We start from the raw sequence: 14,708 nt of genomic DNA on the forward strand, positions 1-14,708 counted from the left end.
TGGTTAAAGTTACATATTTCAGACCTTTTCCCCATTCTGATGTTTCATGTGAACAGGAACTGAAGCTCTTGATGTGTACCTACATGAGTTTATGCAGACTGGAAGGTAAAATAAGTGCGTAAATCAGCAGGTGTACTGGTGATTATAATAAAGTGAGTGTAAATATTCACAGGAAAGTCAAACAAATTCCTGCACTCGATCTATTCCTTCATTTTTATGAACAAAATATTTATTTTCTCAAGAAAATTTACAAGCATGTTATTCACAGTTAAATTACACATGAAACAGATGAAACAGGCCATGTAAATAATGAGTGAACACAAGCACCTAAAAATGACTTTTTTATTCTTCAGTGAGACTGAGATTGTCTAACTGCCTGTTATAAGAGTATGTTATGAATAAATTAACAGAAAACTGGTCCAATAATTTTCTGAACACACAAAAACTGCTGGTACAGTTCCCATTTATTTCATCATTTCACATTGCACTCCCTTGTCATTACAAGCATCTGTGCATATAGGCACCTGACCCTATATCCAAAGCAGCAGCTGTATTACACCACACCACATACACCAGATCTCTGAACATAGTCATTTACAGAGGAGTGATGGTCTTGACCTGTTTTTAAAACATGAACTTGCAAACCCTCTTGAGGGCCATATAAATTAAGGGTTAATAACAGGTGGAAAAAAATATTGCAGAACCAAAGCAATTATGCAAAGTGTCTTTGGGAATACAGTCGTAATGGTCCGTTTCTTTGCTCCACGGGGGCAGTTTATTCGGTTTACTCAACTTTTCTGGGCTGAGCAGCAAAATACAGGGCCACTAGGCAGTACAGGGTTCCTCCAATCGTCAGGCCCATCGTAGTCCTGTACAATAAGCGGTCAATGACGCCGCGCTTCAGGTGAATTGGAACGCCGTCAGCTTTCTGTGAAGTAGTTACAAGTGGTTACTTCAGTTGTGGAACACTATGCTCTGATATTTTTAACGGGAGAAAAAAAAACCTTTCGTAATATTAAAAAAAAAAAAAAAAAAAAAAAGGCAAATATGAAAATAAATAAATAAAACAGCAAAATGCACTGAATACTTCTAATTTGCATTTATTCATTTAGCAAATGAATTATGCTTTATCCAAAGTGACTAAGAAAAGTCACTGAAATACAGGCAAATCAATTTATCAAGTGGGACAACACAAGCATTTATACAAGATTTTTAACTGAGTGCTAGAGAAACTAGGTGCACAGAGACAGGTGTAAGAGCTTGTGTAAGTACAGGGTGTTTTTTTAGTGGTTAGTTAGTGGAAAAGGTGAGTCAATAGATATTTTTTAAAGACTGACAGATTCTACTATCAGGATTGAGACTGGAAGTTCATTCCACCACTAAAACAATCAGATTGAAAGTTCTTGAGACATTGTGCCTCACTACCTACTTGTTCCATATGGAACAAACTTGGAACATAAACCTCAAAGAGAGGTGAAGTTAGTGTGTGCTGTTCCAGATAAAGTCTTGTACCTGAGAACCAAGGGCCTCGAATTTAATGCAGGTAGCTTCAGGAGGAAAGTGGAGAGAGGCAAAAGTGGATTCATATGGGAGATATTGTGAACACATTAGCTTGTCTGATTTGCGCAAAAAAAAAAGAAAGAAAAAAAAAAGTGGAGGAAGTGAATTTGTATTCCCATCTATGACCAACAGACAGATAGACATCAGTAATTCTGCACTACAGTTGTTGACCTATTACTTAATTAAGCCTAGTTATGAATTTTGTAGTAGAAGTTGAAATTTAAATGCTGGACATAAACTGTTTTAAATGGTATGGGATAAATTTAACAACACTACAAATCAATTAATAAGAACAATGTCAACAGATGATTTGATAATCCAAACTATTAATTGCCATCCTAACAAGAATCATGCTTTAGGTTTCAGTTAACATCCCAACTTTCTATAATACAGGATGTCTGAAAAGTCAAGAACCAATGGGAATATGTGAAGCCATATTACATAATACAACTGCTAAGAAAAGAGCATAAAAGGTGAACATGTAGAGCATTGGAAATAAGTTCAAAGTATATGAAGTTAGACTGATTTGTACACTCATGTGTACACTTTTTCAGCAGGGTTAAAGCCATACAATACAAAATCACTATTTGATTTTTGAAACCTTTGCCTGTTCCCAGCTCTCATGACCTTGTTTACAGATTTAGATTTTTTTTATTTTACATGCATTTGACAGCTACTTTTATTTAATGCTTTGCAATGTTGATAGTATACAATGCAAATATTTTATATATGTTATATGCAATATGTTGTGCTGATATTGATTAGACAAACATAGGGGAACAACAAAACAAAAGAAAAAGATTATAAATGACCAACATAATTAGTGGAATACCTGAAAGAGCTTTTGGAGCTCAGGGACCTTGTTAGAGCCCAGATACTCGGCTGTAGGTCCCGCGTCTGATACAACCTTGGTGGGTAAGGCGAAGATCATGGGGGTGGGTTGTGAGGGAATGGTGGGTTTCAGCCCCTAGGAAAAATATATACATATTATACACTGAAGTTTTAAAGCAGTTTATATCTACAAACAACCAAAATATTTAACCTGTTTGCCTTAAAGGCTAAGAATGAAAGCACACTTATAATCAGCAGGATGAAAACAAGGTCAATATGGAAGCCACCAGTGCAACTTATAAACAAGACCCAAAGCTTTGCCAAAATACTAATATAATAGAGAAAAAAAACCCTAACTGAAATAAAATATACAGGTGATATAAATAACGCTCTCACTAATATACCAAAATCTCATTAATCACCTAAATACTACTGTAATTCTTACTTACTGGAACAACATCATAGCATCAACACACAGTATATTGTGAGAAACCAACCACTAAGAAAATATATAATAATATTTCAAAAGCAGATGCTCTAATAGTTCTCTCTCTCTCTCTCTCTCTCACACACACACACACACACACACACACACACACACACACACACACACACACACACTCTCTCTCTCTCTCTCTCTCTCTCTACACACACAATTAACTTTATACACATATAAACCGGACAAAATAAATTCAACATAAACTAAAAGTGTTTTAGCTGTAAACTTCCTGCTCTGTAGCTTTAGCTTTGTACAATTAGCTTTCAGCTAAAGCTACTTCCGGCGACACAAACCACAGTGAAGGTCAAGTTTACCGACTGCACAAAACACCGAGCCCGTGTTTACCTGAGGGCAGTATGCACTGGCCGGTGTAGATCCCGTCAGTTTTCCCGTCACTCCGCTGATTTTATAATACATTTTGAAACCAACGTATATATTAAACAGAGGTCACACCACACTCCTGCTTCTCCCCACACCAGAAGAGAGAGGGCCCAGCTGAGCGGAAGTGACATCACATAGCAGTCTTCTGTGTGCCTGAGCTAAAATACCGTTTTTTGTCGTGGGTTTAGAGGTTTTTTCTAGGACACATAGTAGTTTTTTTTTTTAAATATGTCCTCTGAAAAAAGTTTAATTTTAAAGTTTTTGCATTATTACTGTTACTAGTCTGTGTTGTGCCTGGGTGAATTCAAAATGGCGTCTTTTATAGTCACAATTACATTAATACATCAGTTCTGGCTTAATAAATCAAAAAAAAAATTTTTTTGCTCGCAAATTAAATATTACATTTGCAGCATGATAAACTGCCATGTAACACCCATATATTTTGTTTACATTATGTTTGTTTGTTGGTTTGTTTATCGGCTAGGTGTGAATCACCTGACATTTTGAGCTCCTCAACAATGAACCCCTGGGTATTAAATAGAATAGAATAGAATAGAATAGAATAGAATAGAATAGAACGGGGGCAAAGAAGCCTTTATTATCGCCACATATCCTGTTGTGTAATATAGGGGTGGTATTGAGGCATGGTGGAAGCTTAGGTCTGGATTTGCTCAATATTCTCATTGAAAAAGGAAGCAAAGCCTTCAGCAGTCAGGGAGAAAGAAGCAGAGGGTGTTTGGGGTTGAGTTCTAAAGAACAATGTTATTGAGGAGCTTACAAGGACATCATGCAGAAGCTTTAAGCTGTTTTGTAGAAGGCAGTCTTAGCAGAAGTCACGTCACAGTAAGAGACGAGATCTGTATTGATTTTTACACTTTCTTTCTGCTGATCTTATTTCTCACTGAGTGCTGCACGACACATCTGACAGCCAGGACAAGAAGCAGGAAAAGAAGTCTTCCTGAGTTTAGAAGACAGAGGGCAGAGGAGGTCCATGGTTGATGAAACAGAGGAAAGGAAAGTGTCTGTGGGGAGAAAAACGAGTCAGGGTCATCAGTTTTTTGGCTGGTCTTCCTCACTGTTTGTTTCTATGATCTGAACATAACCTTAACATTTTCCCTGTAATGCACAACCTCTGCATGATTGCATCGCTTAAGATTTCTACTAAATTATACAATGATTAGGTAGAGATACTATATATTGCTATCACCTGTTACCACTTAATCAGAAGTAAAGGTGTTAAAATGTTTATATTCATAGGCTAATAAAAGTAAATGTCATTAGTCAATCATGTCTGGTAAAATTGGTTAACTTGCTGTGCAAACTAACCCAGACCTATATCCAACCACTTTTTTTTTCTCTACAATGCCATTTATTCTTCATGCACTGAGGATCTGACTTAATATTTTTCTATGTATTATATAGTATATATTACTAATTAACCTTTATTTTGAGTATTATATTAACAGCTATTCAAGATTTTGATTTATATGACATTTACCAGTATTTATAAACATTAAGCTACATATAATTATACTCTTTGGATGTGTATTTGTGTGGTGTCTTTAAAAAACTGTCCACATAACTGAAATGTTTTCATTCTAGTCCAACTGAAAGACACCAAATGAAAAAATAAATAATAAATAAGGTATAAACATGAAAAATTATGACCCTAAAAACTATGTCTCTTGTGTATACCATTGTTTATCCAAATAGTTAATAGTAATAGTTATTATTATAGACCGTGTATGCTCTGCTATAGTCTGCCCTGTTTCTGGTCACTGCTTACTGATATTCACCTTGTTTATTCTGTTTGTTGATTATCTGATTTGTGTCTGTTCTTTGACCCTAAGTTTGCCTTGATCGATTTGGATATGTTTACCATTGTGTCATTAAAACCGCCTCACCTGCATCTGTCTCTTTATAATGGCAATGGCACAGGTACATTGAAAATATTTTCACAGCAAAAATTTTCATTTATTCTCTGCGTGAGGAAAGATCATACAAGACAATGTCCATTTATATCCACAAAGGCCCTTGTTCCCAGATGCTTGATCACTCAGGCCTTGTCACTTTGTGACTAGACTGTTGCAAATTGCTCTGGGCAGGTCTCCCTCTGAGTGCCGTTCGACCTCTGCAATGGATCCAGAATGCCGCTGTTTGACTTGTTTTCAATCTTCCACAAGTTCTTCCACAGAACACCATTACTATAGTCTTATAGCTTGGCTTCCTCCTGCTGCCTGCATGAGATTAAACCACTAATGCTTGCAAAGTCAAAAACTCCAACACTGTTGTCTGATCCCACCATCTGTGTTGTTCCGCTGTTGCAATACCTAGGTGGTGGAATGATCTCCCCTTGGAGGACCGAACAGCTGAGTCACTGGCTATCCTCAAACAACATCTAAAGACCTAACACTATTTGAAGTACATCAGTCTGTTCATGATTTCACAGTTTTTTCTTTTACAATTATTGTGGCCAGAAATGCTTGTTTTTGCAGCTCTCAGATTATTTTTTTTTCTTTTGGAAAACTACTTAAATTGACAACATTGCAAAGAAATTGACAAAAAAAGTCACATATATATATATATATATATATATATATATATATATATATATATATATATATATATATATATATATATATAATTACTTTCAATGATAACTGTATTCATGTTCAACACTTGATTTGAAGAGGGCTTTGACTAAATGCATGTTGTGATGAAACACAATACATCTTAGACCGAATCTGCCAAAAATGAAAATCTGAGGTAACTCCTCAAGAACTTTCTGCGATTGCAAAATAGTGAAATCCGGGAGTGACTGGCAATCACTTTTATTAAAAAATGTTGTGAGTAATATATAATATAATGATATAATATGTAGTAACTTTGAACAAATGTTTTAAACTCATGGTATCTTAAGTATGTAACCTAGTGAGCCAGCATTAATGATTCAATGTTAGAGATTTAAGCACTTATGTACGTCACTAGGGGGCACGGTGGCTTAGTGGTTAGCACATTTGCCTCACACCTCCAGGGTCGGGGTTCGATTCCCACCTCCACCTTGTGTGTGTGGAGTTTGCATGTTCTCCCCGTGCCTCGGGGGTTTCCTCCGGGTACTCCGGTTTCCTCCCCCAGTCCAAAGACATGCATGGTAGGTTGATTGGCATCTCTGGAAAAATTGTCCCTAGTGTGTGATTGTGTGAGTGAATGAGTGTGTATGTGCCCTTCGATGGGTTGGCATGCCGTCCAGGGTGTATCCTGCCTTGATGCCCGATGACGCCTGAGATAGGCAAAGGCTCCCCGTTACCCGAGGTAGTGTGGATAAGCGGTAGAAGATGAATGAATGAATGAATGAATGAATGTACGTCGCTCTGGATAAGGGCATCTGCCAAATGCTGTAAATGTAAATGTAGTATTTTTCAACAATATTACCTCAGCAGAGTCTTCATTGATGTGACTAAGTGAACCAGTGTCAGAATGTATTTGTCGATAGAGACTCAAAGCACTTGTAATTCTCTGGAAAATAGTGTCTGCTAAATTACATCAATGTAAATGTAAAATGTAGCATGGTTTAAGGCATATTTAAAACCTATATCCTTAGCCAACATGATCTTTGCAGGCAGAAAACCTAGACAAGTTTATAAAGTATTATATGAAAAAAAAAAATCCACTTTAGTTGGTTAAGGATATTGATGGTGAGATATCAAAGTATATTATAGACAGAATTCAGAGAGCTCTAATATCTTTACCCAGGCCACCACACATTTCTCACACTGACTAAATTATTTCAGTAACCTACATCTTCCACCACTTAACTCTTAACTCTTCGCTATCAGGCATCATACATCTCCATGAATTCTCAAAGCAATACAATATGCACAAAATAAAACATCCTTAAAATGAACAGTAAGACCATCGCATTTAGCCATCAAGGATAAATTTATTCATAGTTTATCACAGAGTTGTTTCAGCCATTACAAACACATATTTTATGCTACTTTATACAAAATAGATTCTCTATTTTAAAAACACAGGGAGTGCTAAAAACAAATAAAAAAGATTACTGGAATTTTAGACTTTAGGCTTAACTAGACTTTTACAAAAGTAGCCTAGCTACCCACCTATTAATCTACTGTAACAAAATATCTAAGTACTAAATTACCTTCAAGTTTAAACTCCCCTACAAGAAACTCAATCCATAGAGTAAAATAAGCAACGGCATTTTGAATGTTTTTTTCATATTCTTTTCAAAAACTTTTTTTTTCTTGTTTTTTGAAAGTTTTACTTTTTAGTATTTGTGGACATTGTTGCATGATGTGACAAACAACAGGCTTCATCCTCAAACGCCAAAAACCTACACAAGTGTGGGTTCGACTGAATACATTTGGAATTTCTCTGTGATTGACATAGTATGAGGTTATAATTCAAATATCAAATAAATTAAAATAACAAAAAACAATGTTATATAGCCAGTAGGCAGTAGATTCATCACAGTGAACAGTGCCAGTATGAAAACACAATATCATAACACACAATTTTCTGTATTGGCACTTGATTTTAGATTTAGCAATTAAACAAATAATATAAAAAGGTATATTTGTACATAAGATTCTGTAAACCAGTATGCATACTGATTACTTAAGTGAGTGAATAAATTTATGAATGTCCTTAAAAACCTTAAAGGGAAACACTGAATATCATTCTTCAGAAAGATTTTAAAAATAGCACTGAATAAAGTTTTATTCAGTGGACTCTGGCAGTATTATCGATTTAGTAAATGAGCCTCCTTATAAACTCACATGGCTTAAGAGGGCAGTTGAATAATCAACCTTTGGCACTCAAATCAATGGCCACATTCATTTTCACTGAAATCCTGAGCTTTTCATTAAGGATAAATGAAAAAGTAATGGTAAAGTAATAAAGTAATGGTTTGTTTGACAAAACATGTAAAGTAAACGAGAATTATGTTTACCATATATATTGAACTGGCTTTTCAGCAGTATTGGGAAAAAGGTTTTTCATCCTGACCTTGGATTTAAAAAAATTGGCTTTGACATTCTTTTCTTAAGCTTTATCTGCTGTGTGTATGGAAACAAGCAAGAGGCAGCAAAAAGCAGCATCAGGCAAAAATAAAGAGAGAGAGAGAGAGAGAGAGAGAATGAAAGTGAGGGAGAGAGAGCGAAAGAGAGCGAGAGAGAGAGATAGCGAGAGAGAATAATGAAATTACACCTCCCATGTGACATGGGGCTTAATTTTTAATAGGGATATATATAAAGGAAGATATAGCACATCAGGCACATCAGATACATCTTCATTCCTTTTATGGCCCACAGAATGGATCGTCTTCCAATCAAGACATCAGTTCCTCAAGAGGAAAGCAGTGAGATGACAGCAAATGAACAAAGATGCTCATTAGTGACAATAACAGAATTAGCAGGGAGGAGTATCACCCAGTTAAAGGAAACATGGCTGGATATGAGGTGAATTTGTGGTGTTCCCTCCTTCCATAGAGTGTGAGATTCAGTGAAGTTGAATGTTTTTTTTTACCTGTTTCTTGGTGAGACATTATAATTCGTTTGGCTTTGAAATGAGGCGTACATGTGATATGAAAAGCTAGAGTGATTTATATGCAGTTTGGTCAGTTTTTCTTTACTGTGAAAAGGAGCATTTTCCCCAATAATAACAATAATCCTGCCCAATTTGCATAAAAATAAACATTAAATAAAAATGTAAATCTCAAATAAAAAACAACAGATGAAGCAAACAGAATGCTTAGACCTGAAAGATTAATGTCATGTACATTAGTTTATGTTATTATTCTTGTCTCATTATATGTATTCACATTTACCTGTAACAAAGTTTTCTCAACAAACTGCTTTCTTGAACTGCGTTCTTTGTGCCTAGTAGCTACTCAGTTTTAAGCTCATATTTAAACCATCAGGGATCTTTCTAAGAAAAGCTGTTTTTGACATAACATAACACAATACTCAAAGCTTTTCACTGCTCAAATGTGAAGACATGTTGAGCTAGAATGGATTCACACTGGTGGTGAATTGGGAGAACTTTATATGTATCGCATGGCCAATTAAACCATCTATCAGTGTTCTCAGTCAGTAGCTCTCTGTCTTCCACTTTACATATTTGGCGATGCTGCACAGTTGCCTACACAGTTAGGCATCATTCCTCTCTATGGCTCTCTCTCTCTTTCTCTCTCTCATGCTTGGTTTTTCCAATGTCCCTGCAGATTTTGTGTCACACATCATTGGATTTTACACAATAATTTCATTGAGTGTTTGCACATTTCACCCTTATATAACCACCTAACATTTTGTTTCAGGGACAGCTGGACTGCTGAGATCTGAGAACTTGTTTTAATACAAACAATGCTATCATAATAATAAAAAAACTCAATGAAATTAGTTTAATTGTTTTTTTTCTCCTGTATGTTTGCCAAAACTGTAGGTTGTCTAGATGATATTAAGAAGCAAAAATCTTTCAGTGGCTGCATGCCATATCTAGCGGATGAAGTAGTCTTCTGGCTGGGAGGATGAAGCTTTTTAGTCCTTGTTGAGTGTGCTTAAGGTTTCTGGTAGACAAGTCAAAGCTGCCCACCAGCAGTTCCTGTAGTTTGCCCCTGACTGGGATATCTGGACTGAAAGACATTTCCATGGTAGCCTTGCCTCTAACTGTGAAAGGCCAGTAAATGTTGCTACTGTAAATCAGCACAGCTGAGTGAATCCTGACTTCCTGAAAATTTGTATGTCAGCGGTAGACTTGCTGGGTAAACCATGGACTCTCAACTTGGACCATGGAGGAACACAGAGTTCACAGTATTTGTTCCAACTTTGCACCACCACACTTGACCTGACTGAATGTGTTCCAGTCTGTGTTTCTAGTGAAATGAATTTATGTGGAGCAGGGCTGGAACTAATCCCTGTAGACTCTAAGTTCCTCAGTGGACTGAGTTGAGTACCAGATGGGCTAAACATACGTAAACTCATTTAAGACCAAGCTCCTAAGTTCTACCTGAGACCAGATATTTGAATGGTTCAGATCATTCACTGAGCCGAGAGAACAAACTGAATCTATTGAAATAATGTCCATGTAAAAGTCTGACAGAGACACAGTCAGTTGAGGAATTCAGCCGAGAGGCTCCTGGTGCAGCGAGCAGAGCGGAACTTGAGCTCATGATAGCACTGCACGAAGCTGTGGTAAATAAAAGTAATGGGTAGTGCCAGCAACACTATGCCACTCACCACACAAAGGCCTCCTAGCACACGCCCTGGCACGGTGATGGGGTACATGTCTCCATAGCCGACAGTCGTCATGGAGATAATAACCCACCAGCAGGCGGCAGGGATGCTGGCATACTCCTCATTGCTGGACTTCAGATCAAGGCCATGCTCAAGCAGCTGGGCCAGGGCTCCAAAGATGGCCATGGCTACGCAGATGAACACCAGCAGCATGACCATCTCCCGGTAACAACGGCGCAGTGTCAGGCCCAGTGTTTGCAGGCCCAGAAAGTGGCGAGCCAACTTGATTACCCAGAAGATGCGCATCATGCGTAGCACACGCAGTGTCATACCGGCCCGCTGCAGCTGTGAGTTTTCTCCAGTCAGGACTGTCATGGTCACGGAGATGTAGTAAGGCGTTATGGCCAGCAGGTCAATGATATTCAGTGGACGACGCACAAACTCACACTTGTCACGTGACACAAGGAAACGTACGATACACTCTGCTGTGAACCAGCCAATGCACACCGCCTCGATGATCCTAAGCAGACGCACAATTATGTGAGAGAAATTCGAGAGAGAGGCATTAATAAAGGGGAAGCCATTTACTTAGCATGCATTTTACTGTAGCAAGCAATTTGATCAATATTTACTGCTAAACAGACTTTGAGTAATTATTTTTCAATCATAGCCATCCCATTAAGAATCTGACAAATATTTGGTACATTATATAATGGATCTAAGTAACAAAATGATAATCAAAAAACTAATTGAAAAACTTCACACTAAATAAGCATTTACTAATACCTAATTAGCATAGACATTATACACAAGATAAACAATCAAGTTCATTAGTGTGTGAAATTGAGTAACTATTACCTTCTGGAGACTTTGTTACAGTGTTAGTCATGCAAATGTCTAAACGTTCTCTAAGACCTAGAAACATTTTTTACTTAACAATGCCATTTTATTTAACAGGTTTTAGTGTATGTGGTATGTAATTAAATAGATAATATTCATTAAAGAAATAAATGTGTTAAACAACAACAAAGCCATACTAATTAAATGTGTCAAATATAAAATTAATTTCTGTTTTCTGTTTTGAGGCTTAGTAAAATTGCATAAAAGCATGTTAAAGTGTTGCTAGGTCTTAAAGACTTCAGAAATTCAAAAGGAATTAGTATAGGTCCAGTTCAGATACCCAGTCAATAATAACTTCTATTTATTGCACTTTTAACATGACTGTTCCCAGTTAAGTTTTCTTTATTATGATCAGCACAATGCTGGGCAATCTGAAAAGGAGTTAACAAACACATGATTATGTAAGCTAGGCTGAAGCATGTCTCTAGCGATGTCTTGTTACTACAGATGACCATCTTATAAAGGAAGTTTCACATCCACTTGAAAGACCCTATACCAAATTAAATCCTCAACACAAATTGTATTCCTTATGTAGGTTTGTGTTTTTTTTACAGTAAAATGCAAATGGTGGTCAAATTTAATCAGGGAAATCTTTATGCCAAGTGGTGTGGAACTAATGATGGTGCCAAAGAGAGCGCATGTCCATATATAAAGAATTCTTACTTTGCAAGCACTGAACTGGAATAAAAGCACATTTTTTACAAAGAGAACAGATCCACAATTACATCCTCTATCATGTATGGATGACACTTTGCTTGAATGACAAACCTGACATCTCACCTAAACAAACCTGTCTCACACAATCTGTCTCTCTCACCCACTTACTCACTCACACACACACATTTACACACATATAGACATAGAAAAGCCTGGGCGCTCCATAGGTACCAGCACCAACACCTTCAGAACAGTCCACGTGGCAATATAGATATAGGACAGACACATGAAGAGGTTAAAAGGACAGAAAAAACAACTCCAGGAATGTGAAAGGAACTGTACTTAATTAATTGCATAGCTATAACATTAATAAGATTTTAAATATGTTAACAATTTCTTAAGATATGCTACATATTTAACAGTTTAATAACAGAATTCATGTTGAATTTTACCCATTAAACCCACCTAACCATTAAATGATAATGTAATTGCTTGATACATCACTGAACTAGTATAAATACAACATTTGTTTTTCACACCTATATTGTTGGAAATGCATACTATCCAACTACATTTTGTTTTATTTCAATGTACAGTGCAAAAGACATAATAGTGGTCCTTAAGAGCTAATTATGTGTTTTATAAGTCTGAATGCACACTACAAAAGGAACACACTACAGGGAAGGGCATTTCTACCATTAATTGCGCATTCTAGTATTTTTTCCCCGCGAATATATAACGATTATGTAATTCCAGATGCTCACTGTAAAACTTCATTAAACACATAGCAGAACGACGCTTCAGCACCTTGGACAGGGGCAATTGTGATCGTACTAACGAATTTGCGCTGTAAAAATTGTGACCAGACAATTTGCCATATATTAGTTGTTTTACTTTATTTACTTTTACTACACTTGAATCAGGAGGAACCAAGTTCCAGTTAAAGTTCGACGAATGAGTACAATATATATACTCGAAGTTCAACGAATGAGCATAATTAATATATATATATATATATATATATATATATATATATATATATATATATATATATATATATATATATATATAAAATGCATTTTTTATAGTGTCGTTGCTAGATCTCCAAATTCGCAGGGTTTAATTAAACATGAAGTGTCTATAGAAGGTTCATTCAACAAATATATATGTCGACTGATTCATGTTCTATGATCGAAGACAAAAGACGAACATTTATCAAATATAACAAGAAACACAAGACAAAACACAGGTCAACCGGCTTGGACACGTGAAGTAGTGTGTGGTTTCTAAAACTGTCTTGGTCAGAGATCATGCACATGATTAGCGAAAACAGGACTGTTTAAAACGTGCTTTGACAATTTATTAGCAGTGCATCGTGCATGAAAGATACTAGAAAAAAAGGCATAAGTACCCGGCCGGATGGTCTATAGACTCTGTGTACCTGTGCTCCTCCACCATGTTACTTTCGGCCGTTTTCCAGTCGGGCAGAGTGCTCGCGCACAGGAGCACCATTGACACAATCACGAAAAGGACAGAGACAGCAGCGAGAATCTGCGCGGCCACTGAGGACGCGGGCTCCTCGAAGGTCCTGCGCATGCTCTCGAGCCACTTGGCGTCCTTTACGCGCCCAGTGCCTCGCCGACTCCGTTGCTCTTGCTGCTTTTGGTCATCTTTGTCTTCGACACGTCGCTCCTCCTCGGTGAAGTGGGTGCATGTGTCGGACATGCGATCGTCCAGGCGACGCTGACAGCACAGTTCCAGATGTGAGCTTTCCAAACCCCAGTATATCATCTCGTTGTAGAAGGAGAGCTCGCACATTCGTGGCACTAAGCGCAGTTTGCCATGCTTTACATAGAGCATGAGGAAGCCGAAAGCCTCAGCGTGACGATCGAAGAAGAACTCGTTGCGCTCCTTATCGTAGTCGTCGCACACTTCAAGCACCTCTCGCTCCGACGCGCAGCTGTGCAGGCGGCTCACTCTCCTCAGAGGGAAGTCTTTCAGCACATCCATGGGAAAAGCGTACCGCGTGCCGCCCACGTTTAAGATGCAAACGCTTTGGCCAAACTTCATCCTCGATTGCGTTCAGCGAGAACACGATAGAAAAGTGCCAATTCTGGCGAACTGTAGGCAGATGGAGAAACTCCGTCGCTGAGCGTTAGTCTCAGAGCGCATGTTTTGGCCGTCTTAGAGTGGAACACAAAAGCTCTAAAGATCCCGATGCAGTCTCCGTGGAGATTAAGTTCGGAGAGCAAACTTGGAAACGCGAGCGTCGACGCGGAAGAAAGTATGGAGGCGCGCACCGTTACGCGCGCACAGCGTCTCACTGAGGCGTCTCTGTGCCACTGTCAACTCGAGGAAAGCAGGAGTGATGTCAGGCGCGCGCACGCACGCGCGCACGCATACATACATACATACACACACACGCAAACACGTACACAAACTTGTACCTGGACATTTAAATAAAGCCATTCTTCGACACATACGCGCGAGCGCACGTTCATGGTATCTTTAAGATTAGACCTACATACAAATTGTGTGATTATAGACACGTAGTGTTAAATTGCATAATTTACACTATGCACTGGCAACTGAACGCAAATTCACAATTTAACGGGTTAACAGTTTTA

The 14,708-nt window shown here is 37.7% G+C and overlaps 2 protein-coding genes across 3 annotated transcripts; both read right to left on the bottom strand.

Moving 5' to 3' along the window:
* Positions 1-446: 446 nt before the first annotated feature.
* On the bottom strand, positions 447-3,395 carry LOC132847120 (cytochrome c oxidase subunit 7A-related protein, mitochondrial). The gene is made up of 3 exons (XM_060872114.1): positions 3,236-3,395; positions 2,393-2,527; positions 447-928 (listed from the first exon to the last, which is right to left on the bottom strand). Exons 1-3 carry the CDS (start codon positions 3,305-3,307, stop codon positions 785-787), a joined length of 351 nt encoding a protein of 116 aa, XP_060728097.1. The 5' UTR covers positions 3,308-3,395; the 3' UTR covers positions 447-784.
* A 3,912-nt stretch (positions 3,396-7,307) lies between these two features.
* LOC132846654 (potassium voltage-gated channel subfamily G member 3-like) lies at positions 7,308-14,383 on the bottom strand. Of its 2 annotated transcripts, none has more exons than XM_060871349.1 (2): positions 13,523-14,383; positions 7,308-11,044 (listed from the first exon to the last, which is right to left on the bottom strand). In XM_060871349.1, exons 1-2 carry the CDS (start codon positions 14,149-14,151, stop codon positions 10,399-10,401), a joined length of 1,275 nt encoding a protein of 424 aa, XP_060727332.1. In that variant the 5' UTR covers positions 14,152-14,383; the 3' UTR covers positions 7,308-10,398. The 2 variants fall into 2 exon arrangements, with proteins under 2 accessions (XP_060727332.1, XP_060727331.1); XM_060871348.1 differs by having other exon boundaries at positions 13,493-14,383.
* Between the last annotated feature and the right edge of the window lie 325 nt (positions 14,384-14,708).

The sequence above is a fragment of the Tachysurus vachellii genome, chromosome 6 (genome assembly GCF_030014155.1).
Source record: "Tachysurus vachellii isolate PV-2020 chromosome 6, HZAU_Pvac_v1, whole genome shotgun sequence".
Taxonomy (NCBI): domain Eukaryota; kingdom Metazoa; phylum Chordata; class Actinopteri; order Siluriformes; family Bagridae; genus Tachysurus; species Tachysurus vachellii.

Coding starts and splice junctions, on each gene's coding strand:
- LOC132847120 (XM_060872114.1), bottom strand. CDS start 3,307: ATGTATTATAAAATCAGCGGAGTGACGGGAAAACTGACGGGATCTACA. Junction 2,528..3,235: donor CCAGTGCATACTGCCCTCAG/GTAAACACGGGC, acceptor TATTTTTCCTAG/GGGCTGAAACCCACCATTCC. Junction 929..2,392: donor AGCTCCAAAAGCTCTTTCAG/GTATTCCACTAA, acceptor ACTACTTCACAG/AAAGCTGACGGCGTTCCAAT.
- LOC132846654 (XM_060871348.1), bottom strand. CDS start 14,151: ATGAAGTTTGGCCAAAGCGTTTGCATCTTAAACGTGGGCGGCACGCGG. Junction 11,045..13,492: donor TCTATAGACCATCCGGCCGG/GTACTTATGCCT, acceptor GCGTCTGCTTAG/GATCATCGAGGCGGTGTGCA.